The sequence below is a fragment of the Salvia splendens genome, unplaced genomic scaffold (genome assembly GCF_004379255.2).
Source record: "Salvia splendens isolate huo1 unplaced genomic scaffold, SspV2 ctg400, whole genome shotgun sequence".
NCBI lineage: Eukaryota > Viridiplantae > Streptophyta > Magnoliopsida > Lamiales > Lamiaceae > Salvia > Salvia splendens.
This window is the reverse complement of record NW_024599049.1, coordinates 20184-31193: the sequence shown is the minus strand read 5'-3', so window position 1 is coordinate 31193 and position 11010 is coordinate 20184. Positions and strand designations below refer to the sequence as shown.

The following is an 11010-nucleotide window of genomic DNA, read 5'->3' as shown; positions in this document are numbered from 1 at the left end:
TCAACTGGCTTCATTGAGTCTTCTGATACATGGCTTTGTGTTCCTTGTACCCTGTGATTGAGAACCTTACATTTTTATTGGTGTTATCAAAGACGTCCTAGCGTTGGTTAGGTATTTATCCACCTGTTCTCCTTTGTGTGCGTCTTATTTTTGAGAAAAATCACTAAATCCTCTTATCAGCTGTGGGAAGGTCAAAATCCGTGCACATTATATGTTGGAACCTGTATATTACAAGTTCAGTGAACTTTTTGCAAGTCTTTTTTTATCCATATCACCATATGCAGTATGTCCATATATTATCCAGTTGAGCCCAGTCAAATATCTGATCGAAATTTTAATATGATGCTCGAGGGATCTCTTCTTTTTCATCCATGAACATGAACTAAAGAATGTCATTCTGATTATTTTGTTACGATATGGTTTGGTTACGTAATCAATACATTGTTATAACCATCAGGAGGTACATTGAGGCAATTGAGTACTATGAGAAAGCACTCGCATTCTCAACAAAAAGTTTGAGTACATACGCTGGCCTTGCATACACGTATCATCTGCAGGTCTGCTTCTATAAATCATCTTTTGTCCTAAACTCGAGGCTGGGGCTCTCTGTCTTACAGATCTTTCCCTTTTACAGGACAATTTCACAGCAGCAATTACACACTATCACAAGGTATGATGTTCTTTCAGTTCAGAAGCTGATTTACCAAGCTCTTGTATTTACAATCACATTGGCCGCGTTTATATATGAATGTTGTTATGTTGGCAGGCATTATGGATCAAATCCGACGATCAATTCTGCACGGAGATGCTGACACTGGCCCTTCAAGACGAATGCCAACTTGGTACAAACCCTAAAGCTGGGACAGTTAGAAGCCAGTTGTTTACTTGAATGGATTATCAATCTTTGTAGTCGTTTCAATATGTAAACATACGCAATCATAGAGAGAATAATAGCTCGAACTGTAACATAAGGCCATATTTAATTTGTGGTTATCCTTTTTTTTGTAGCAATAGTATTAGTAGTTATTGGGTGGCTTTGCTTTTGTTAGATCTAAACACAATTTCTATAGCTCATTGTGAAATGGAGTATATAAGTTTAATAGCCAATTCATATTTGCAAGCAATATGGAAAGTTTGCACAATATAAATCAATCGTTGCATATTTCACCTTTTAACATAACACAATTAAATACATGATTTCAAACATTAAATAAAATTCAACCACCCAGAGCCTTACGTGACAAACCCTGTTCGCACAAGAACAAGATAGTCTATGAGTTTTGATTTTTTAAAAATCTTACTCTTTCCGTCTCAATAAATATGAAACATTTAGTTTCCGGCATGAAATTTATGCAGTGAGAAAGTAAAGTAAATATGATTTGATTTCTATTTTAGGAAATGTTTCGTTTTTAATTGAATAATCTAAAAGGAAAAACGTTTTATTTTTAATGGGACAGATGAATATTCAATTGTGTGCACAGACACACACACATAGTGACATAACTATTGTCTGATCTCAACGCATGCATATGTAGCCATTGTCTGATCTCAGAATTTGATGATCAGTGAAATTGTATGACAATGAGAAGAAAAAAAAACAAAATCAGATAGCAAACAACATACATATATCGGGGAGCATTAGGACGCATCCTTAATTAGAATCACAACGTACTTCCAACCCCGTGATACGTAGCATGCAACATTTTAAACACAACCATGCAATATACATTTGTGAAGTTGTAGATGAATTTCCGTATATTGCATTATAGTTACACGCAGATTGCATTTTATGTTCTTTAGTTTTGTATTATATACATAAATTGTTAACACTAAAATGCAATATACATTTGTGGAAGTTGTAGATGGATTTCCGCATATTGCATTTTTTTGTTGTTATGTTGACAATGTGTTGACATCAACCGTTGATGTTGTGTTGACATTTTTTTGTCGTTGTTATTTTGTCATATGTTGACATTTTCTAACGGTCCGGATCATAGTTTGGAGTTTGTACCATATTTAAATTTGACATTTGATTACATCTATAGATAGATAGATAGATAGATAGATAGATAGATAGATATATTATATTCCTGTTTCCCGTATATACCATATTCACGGTATATACCATAATTTACGGTATGCCTCGATATAATGCGTTATATACCGGTTTGCCCCGGTATATAATATATTTACATTTTATGGTATATACCGCAAATTTGGTATATACCGCATATATGGTACATTCTACATTGCCGGTATATACCATGATATATCAGTATGCCCCGGTATATAAAAATTCATATTGTTATCTTACCGAAAGATTTCAGTAAGGTATCATATCGTATCAAAAATTACGGTATATCGAATTTTTGGTATTTTTCTAATATGATAAGACCAATATTTTGGTATTTTCCCCACCCCTAGGTAAGAGAACTTCAAAATGGGAAATATACATGTTTGTGTACTATTCATATGACTTGATTTTCTATTTACCGTGTTCGTTCCCCATTAAATGTCTCATATTTCTTTATTTGAATGGACCCCAATACATATCTCATTTGATTTTTAGGAGTACTATTTTTAATAAGTGGACCTCATATGCCACTAATTTATTTTATTAGCAATTATTGTGAATGAAACAGTTCTTTCACGTGTTCTAGGAAAATAATAATAAATAGTTAAAGTGGAGAGCAAGTAAAGTAAGAGAGAGCTAGTCCAAGTGTGGTTAGCAAAAACACAACTCACACACACAAGAAGATGAGATTTTAGTAAGAGCTTACTTCCCAATTCGTAATACCACCCCCCAATTCACTCACCAATATCACTTGGAACAAGGCTTAGAATATAGTGAGGGTTGGGTTCACTCGCTCTCAATATCCAACTTCCCAAATGTAAATGCTAAGAAAAATCAATCAAGGTATACATGTAGCAAATATAACCAAGTAAGTAAAGCCAATCAAGCATGTGAAAGTAAGTTTCAATGCCCAAGAAAGCTAACATACAAACTTAGTTGATCTGAAAATTTATGCAACTCTTGACTGATCTTTAGAAATTGTTTTGATATTGATATTCAACCCTAAAATTGATGAAACTTGGTAGATAACAAGATTGAAGTTTAGAACGTGAGAAAAATATTCCCAATATAGCATATTTTTGAGATGAACCTCGATTTCAAGTTTTTCCCTAATAGCTAGGGCACAAAATAGTGCAACAACTTCACCCATTAATTTGACCTATGAAATGATGGGATTTTTGGATGTAATTTTGTAGGTAAATAGTTCATATATCAAGGATAATGCACACCAAAATTTAGGTCAATCCAATAAAAATAGACCAATAAATAAATATAGGCTAAAATAAGGAAATAACATGGAAAAGGAAAGAGAAAATTTCATAAAGGCGAGTAATCAATACATACTAGGAACCTTGGCTCTAGATACCAAATGATGAAGATTTTTATGATTGAACCTCCCAAGATATGACCTAATTAGTGTTTGATTCCTATTTTAACCCAACTAAAAAGGATAAGGTGGGTCTAGCCATAAAATCTAGATCCCAAAAGGATTTGATGGGAGGATAGAAATAGAAAGGTGTAAAGAGTGAGGAATCCTTCTTGCGACCTAAGACCTCCCACAAGAAATGAGGGCTACTTTCACCAAGACAAACACTCTATTGACTCCATAATTTATGGATACAACCATAAATGCATATCTTTGCTTGGCCTAATTTATAAGATAGAATCAAGCAACCAACTAGTAGGAATTGGATAAAATCTCACAAAAGAAATGCTCCATAGGAGTCCTTCTAACATTCAACTTTCATAATCTAGGTTTTAAAATCTCACAAATGAGTATATATAGGTGGGATTGAAACCCAAGAAAAAGCCTTAAAATGGATAAATTTGGGAATGCAATGCAAAACGCTCGCCCGAGCTTTTCCCATGCCCCATTTCGCCTGACCGGGCAAACTCTCAGCCCAAATCGGCCCAAACTATTCAAAACGCATGCTCGAGCATCTTCCGTGCCTCATTTCGCCCGATCGCGCGAATTCTCTAGACTCGTCCTCTCTTTTGCTCAGCTTTAATAAATTAGCCACAACTTTCTCCACCAGACTCCGATTGAAGCATGAAAGATACTCACGGGAACCTATTTCGAAGACAAAGACATTGGTGGTCTTTGAAGACCACTTGGACATCATTTCAATAGGCTGATTACTCTTGAAATCCAGCTACGGCTGAAACGTTTGACACACGGTTCCCATGATTTGTATCACCTAGGGTTGTTTGACCTAAACCTAATACATCTCGAGAAAGAACCAAAAAAAAAACCCGAAGCAGAGCTTATAGATATGCTCGACTCGACAGAATAATAACTAATTAACTAATTCCATAACTAAATATCCAAAAAGAGAATAAATAATTAAATATAATAACTATTTCAGTTAGTGTACCCAATTTATGTTTTCATTTTTGAAACATTCTCAATTTTATTATTTTTCTGTTTAGTATTCGTATTTTCTATAATAAACTAGTAATCATTTAGTCCTAATAAATATTCCATTCATCCCTAAAAAATATACATTCTTTCCTTTTTAGTCCGTCCCACAAGAATATGCACTTTCTAATTTTGAAAGTCTTTTCTCTCTAATAAGGTGAGATTCATTCTCCACTAACAATATTTTATTTACTTTTTCTCTCTACATCTCTCTTACTTCAATAGGGACGAAGGAAGTATGAAATATTTAATTTTCAGCACGAGATTTTATGTAGTGTTATTTTGTGAGTAATGAAGAGAGAGATAAAAAAGTAGACATAAAGTTATTTCTATTTTAAGAAACGTTTCATTTCTAATAAAACAACAGAAAAAGAAAATGTTTCATTTCTAATAGGGAGAGAAGAACTATTATATTCTAGTTAATAGTAATTTTTAAGAAGTCCACCCTCAAGTTTGAACGACTCTTTGTTCTCTTCTAAAAGCAATCATCCAATAGACCAAGATATACCGCACAAATTTGGTTTGACCTTTTTCTTATCGGAGGGATCATGATAGACTTCCATGATACAAAACCGTTGAACGTTGTTTTAACTAAAATCTATATACGTATATGTTTATACGCGTTTAGCAATAATATAATAACAAACTTATATAACTGATGCTTTAAGAATATAGTGAACTATATAAATGATACCTAATTTTTTACTTTCACATATAAATGACACTTGATCTTTATTTTATATCATTTTTGGTATTACATAATAAAAATAATGTTAGATACTGAACATGTGATATTTTGATTATGGATGACATTTTTGAAAATTTCAATTAAGTAATACCAAACATGAGAATTATTTTTTCTTCCTTTCTTATTTATTTTTCTTCTTTTGTTTCTTCTTCTTTCTTTTTTTTTCATTTTCTTCTTTCTTTTTAGTATTTTATATTCTTTTTTTCTTTCTTTTTTTCTCCTTAATTTGTGTTTCATCTTTTTTCTTTTCTCTTCTTTTTCTACTTTCTTTTTAGTGTTTTATACATACATCTAATTGCATTCATAATATAAATCAAGAACAAAACACCTAATTAAATTAATTATTTAAAGTAATTAAATCAATTGAATATTTGTTATTAAATTATTTTATACTGAAACACCTAACTAAAAATATTTAACTCTTTATGAATACAACTCACAATTTTAAATTTTTATCAAGACTATATTAATTAATTATCATTTAGTGGATTATAAAATAATAATAATAATTATATAATATTATATGATTATTTAAATAATTATACTAAAATTATTTATTAGTTACTACTAACTTTTATTATTATAAAAATAATATTATTTTAATAATTAAATATAGTTATAGGAATATGATCAAATGCAAACTCTAAATATTGTACAAACTCCAAAACTATGATCTGGACAGTTAAAAAATGTCAACAAATTATAAAATAATAGCAACAGAAAATATCAACACCGTGTCAACGGTTGACACCGTGCTGACATTGTGTTGATATTGTATTGACATTGTGTTGACATCAAAATCTTGAAATTTTACACTATGTTGATATTATGTTGAAGTTGTGTTGACACTGTGTTAAAAAGTTTGGAGTTTGTACAATATGCGTTTGCATTTTATTTAGTTATAACTATAAATATAATTAAGTCTATTTGAATGATATTAAAAAATAAATTAATTATTAATTTATAACATCAAAATAATAATATTAATATTGATTAATAATAATAGTATTAAGAATGAGGAGAAGATATTATAATAACACTATTGGTACTAGTTTTATGCATGCGTGTAAAAGTCTCATTTAAACAGTCATTTTTAACACTAAATAAATCTCTACAGTTCTTTACTTCAGCTATTCTATAGTATAAAAGTTCATCATACGTGACAGCATAAGTATAAATACTTTTATTTTGACAAAATTAGGATACCAAAGCATAGCTGGGGTTCGGCCCCCTACTAATAGAGGTTACAACATGAGTTGTAAACGACGACGTAGAGGACTAACTAGGGATATCAATCCGGCCAATCCGTTCGGGTTGTCGGGCCATTCGGGTACGGACTATTCGGGTTATGATTTTTTCAGGTTATAAAAGTTCAACCATAACCCTTCTGGTTACGGGCTTGATCATCGGGTTATTCGTGTCAATGCTTATTGAAAAAATAAAGCTGAGAAACTGAACAACAGATATTGCCCCTAATTGAACTCAAATCTGGGCATTTCAAGTAAAGTGAACGGGTCCTTATACAACAACCTATTTCGTTACGCATCTGTCCCAGACTATAACACACAGACCACTTAAAAAGTCACACGTACCTGACTTTTCAATATTGATGTAAGTTTAGCTTACGACCATTGGTCAGTTATGTAACAGTAGTGTACCTCTATTATTATTACCCAATTTATCCGCCATATTCTGTCAACCTTCATCACATGGTTGCTTTTTCTCTGTCCTCTCTCTAAATATCTCTCTCTCTCTCTCTCTCTCCGGAATCGACATGTCACTCAGGCGGAAAATCAATCATCGTTCCTTCTTCTCACTTTCGAAATCTTATAAAGAATCTAAATCAACAGAAATCACATCCATCACTAGTAGTAGTAATCATGAGGAAGAGAAGCCAAGGGGGGAAAATCAGCTGCGGCATCAGCTGCGAAACGGCGTCGTGTCGCCTGGGGAATCGGAATCGGAATCGGAATCGGGGCCGTGGACGGGGATGCTTCCCGAGCTTCTGGCTGATATAATCAATAGAGTGGAATCGAGCGAGAATCAATGGCCACAGCGCCGAAACGTCGTCGCATGCGCCTGCGTCTGCAAGCGGTGGAGGGACGCCACCGCTGAGGCAGTCCAGACCGCCTCCCTCCGCCGCCTCGGCACAATTACCTTTCCCTCTTCTCTCAAAAAGGTCCATATTTGCAGTTTTCGTCTCTAATTGTTATGCTATTCAACGATTTTATCTTAGATTGTGTTGGTGCGTTCGTGTGGACGATTAGGGTATTGTTGCAATAGAAGCGGAGGAGATAATTATAGCTAAATTCAACTTCTGTATTTCTCTAAAGTTGGGCATTTTTCATGGGGTATTATTGTGAAAATGATATTGGAGAAATCAATAGCCTTCGCCATCTCTTTCTCCTTGTAATTAGTATTTGGTATTTTTACTAATGAATGTGGGTAGAATTCATTTTCTGGAAATCCGATGTTATAATTGCAGCCAGGGCCTCGGGACGGTCCACTTCAATGCCTCATAAAACGCGACAAGAAGAATTCAACGTTTTACCTCTATCTTGCTCTCACACCATGTTAGTAGCCTGCTTCTCAACTTTGATGTTTTAAAGATAACTGCCAAGTAATTATTATGACGAACCATGAAACACTTAATTTACATTTTGATTGGGAAATTGCCTTTCCCATATTATATCTCTCAGGGAATTGTACTTTTAGGCTCAAGGCAAGTTTGGGGGTTGGCTAAAGAATTTTTTCTGGTCTAGTTTAGTTAATCTCTAGAGTTGGTCAGAGAGGGACCATTATGAAATTTCTAAGTCAGCGTTGGTTGGTCAGGACTAATGCCAGTCTCTCTACTTAATATTTAAGTGCTTGTTGATTTAGTCAAACTTGAATATAGACGTCTACTGCTGAGAGTGGTTCTGTATTAGCTTCTTGTTTTCATTCTTTGATATCTCCTACTAGTTACCTCAAGTTTCATTTTATGAATTTCAAATGTGTTATTGTATATCAAATTGTGTGTGGGCTTATTAAGTCATACACAGGCAAAGCGTGCGCCAAAGAAGGGCTTGAAATTATGATACGAGGAGATGTAAACCACCTAGCTGTCCAACCATAAGATCGTCAGATAGCAATACTGAAATTCACTGGAAGTTGATTAAAGAACTTAAAGATCTATTTTTGGGAGAGAGACAAAGTTTTAAAAGAAAAATACAAGTCCCTATACTGTTACCAAACTCAATTACTAGGTGATCTAGTACAATTAAGTTGATAAATGTGCTTGAGGAAGTGTCATGTCTTGTCACCTTGAACTATCTCGGCTCCACTGATGGAGGCTGTTTATTGTGCTGAAAGTGTGTTGTAGTTTTGCAGCTATTAACATTTCTTCACGGCCTGTTCCTGATTCAAATAATTTCTTTTGCTATAGTAGAGTTGGAGGGTTTCTAGCTAAGCATATCTAACAGATCTAGTATGTTCATAAATATTAAGGTATTTATAGTTTAATACTACTACGTAGGTGGTAATCTTTGCTGAGTGTTAATGAATAGAGTAACATTATTTAACTCTTCACATGTTGAGTCTGATAATTAAATGGCCAAATTTAAGAAAGTTTTAAATAAAATTCAATTCAGGAAGAGTTTACTATTACCTCTCACTCTCTGTTAAGCTTTATTTTTAATTTTTTATTGAAGTTGATTTTGGAACTATTGTATAGAAAATGTGACCAAGCACCTTCTAACAGCTTATAAGCTCTCAAACAACCTTTAAGGATTTAATCGTTGCCTCATTACGGTAAATGTGATCCTCAAGTGCATGAGATGAATAGATAAGGGATGGATCACTGTCACTTAATTATATGGATAAAGGTATAATTTGATTTAAACTCTTAATAGACATGGATATGGCACTAGATGCTTTTGATCTTTGTAGGCTCAACTTAGTATGCCAATCGGACGTCTTATGCTCCATTTTAGCAGAAATCATGTCCACATCCCCTAACTTGTGTCCACTTATTTCTCAAAACTCTTTTACAGTTAAAAGCTCATATTTCTCTTTCTATTCCTGTGACAGCATTCACACACAATGGGAAGTTTCTCTTGGCAGCACGGAGATACAAAAATGGGGCACGCACCGAATACGTCATATCTTTAGATCCCAAGGATTTATCTCAAGGAAGTAAAGCCTATGTTGGAAAATTAAGGTTAGGATTTCCATCTGGTACTTCTGGGCATCCAGACAACCTCTCACTTCTTGCTGGTCCCACATTACTTTATCAGTTCATAATTTGATATGAGTGCTAAACAGTAGTATAATGCATTTGCAACTAAAAGAGTTGGTTCTTCTTGAGTACTGTAAGATAACTTTTTATTAAGGCACTTGTCTGGCTTTTGCTAAGCTCTACCTAGACTCCAACTAGGCACGGCTCCAGTCTACTTCCTAGCCACCCAACTCTTTACTTGTTCCAGTGTGAAATAACAATTTTGAGTTTTTTTGGTGATGCAGTGTCTTGTACAACTATTTTATTGGTGGAAGTATTTAATACCTATCTGCTAGCAATTTGATATGATTTTCACAAGTGCTTGAAACTAATAGAATTCAACATTAGAAGTTCTTGTAAGTTTCATGCTCATTTATCTGATCACCCTTCACAATCCTCTTATTTCAATCTCCCCATGTATTTGGCACTCCTATTTGATAAATGCAATTTCTTGTTGGAATTTTTGTAAGAATTCGGCGTTTCTTGATGAGTAAGTAATAACACAGATTCATCTGCGTGGTGCCAGGTCAGATTTTCTAGGCACCAATTTCACAGTATATGATAGCCAGCCACCACACAACGGAGCCAAACCATCAAACAGTAAATCTGGGCGCCGTGTGGCAAGCAAGCAAATAAGCCCGCAAGTCCCAGCTGGAAACTTCAAAGTGGGGCACGTCTCGTATAAATTTAATCTCTTGAAGTCAAGAGGGCCTCGGAGGATGGTGTGCTCACTCACGTGTCCAGTCTCGAGTGAGCAGCAGTCATGTGACACCACCTATCAAGACCATTTGAAAATGAAGCAGCCCGAATGCTCCAGCCCAGGGCACACAATTTTGAAAAACAAGGCGCCAAGATGGCACGAGCACTTGGAATGCTGGTGCTTGAATTTCCATGGCAGAGTAACCGTGGCATCAGTGAAGAACTTCCAACTGGTTGCGACAGTCGATCAAAGTCAGCCCTGTGGGAGGGGTGATGAGGAAACAGTGCTGCTACAGTTTGGCAAGGTAGGAGATGATACTTTCACAATGGACTATCGGCGGCCTCTCTCAGTCTTCCAGGCTTTCGCGATCTGCTTGACCAGTTTTGGGACGAAACTAGCCTGTGAGTAGCACGATTTGTTGCGATTTCCGGGAAGTGTATGTGCTAGTAATCATCTGCTCATCGTGTAAATGTGGTGATTGTGTATGGGTTGTTAGGTTGTTACTTCAGAAATTCGGGTTTGGATATCAGAACACAGTTTCACCTTTTTAATACAGGAAGCTGTTGCATATTTTACTGTGAATCAACCATGGTATCTAAAACATGTTAATAATATTGATGTTAAAAATAATTGATATATTTTTTGTGTTGTTTACTGATATGACCGATTATATTGTTAGTAAAAATACGATAAAACTGGTACCAAAACATCTTAAATACTTTAACATAATGCTTATGTAATGAATTGATATGTTTTGAATTATAGTACAATAATATGCTTAAATGCACTGGAAAATGTCAATTTCATTTTTCTA

The 11010-nt window shown here is 34.5% G+C and overlaps 2 protein-coding genes across 2 annotated transcripts; both read left to right on the top strand.

The window, feature by feature from the left end:
- Positions 1 to 119: 119 nt before the first annotated feature.
- LOC121790069 (anaphase-promoting complex subunit 6-like) lies at positions 120 to 1107 on the top strand. Its single transcript, XM_042188366.1, has 3 exons — positions 120 to 557; positions 635 to 670; positions 767 to 1107. Exons 1-3 carry the CDS (start codon positions 417 to 419, stop codon positions 887 to 889), a joined length of 300 nt encoding a protein of 99 aa, XP_042044300.1. The 5' UTR covers positions 120 to 416; the 3' UTR covers positions 890 to 1107.
- Positions 1108 to 6962: 5855 nt separating this feature from the next.
- On the top strand, positions 6963 to 10778 carry LOC121790068 (tubby-like F-box protein 7). The gene is made up of 4 exons (XM_042188365.1): positions 6963 to 7420; positions 7727 to 7814; positions 9310 to 9439; positions 10023 to 10778. Exons 1-4 carry the CDS (start codon positions 7016 to 7018, stop codon positions 10603 to 10605), a joined length of 1206 nt encoding a protein of 401 aa, XP_042044299.1. The 5' UTR covers positions 6963 to 7015; the 3' UTR covers positions 10606 to 10778.
- Positions 10779 to 11010: the final 232 nt, after the last annotated feature.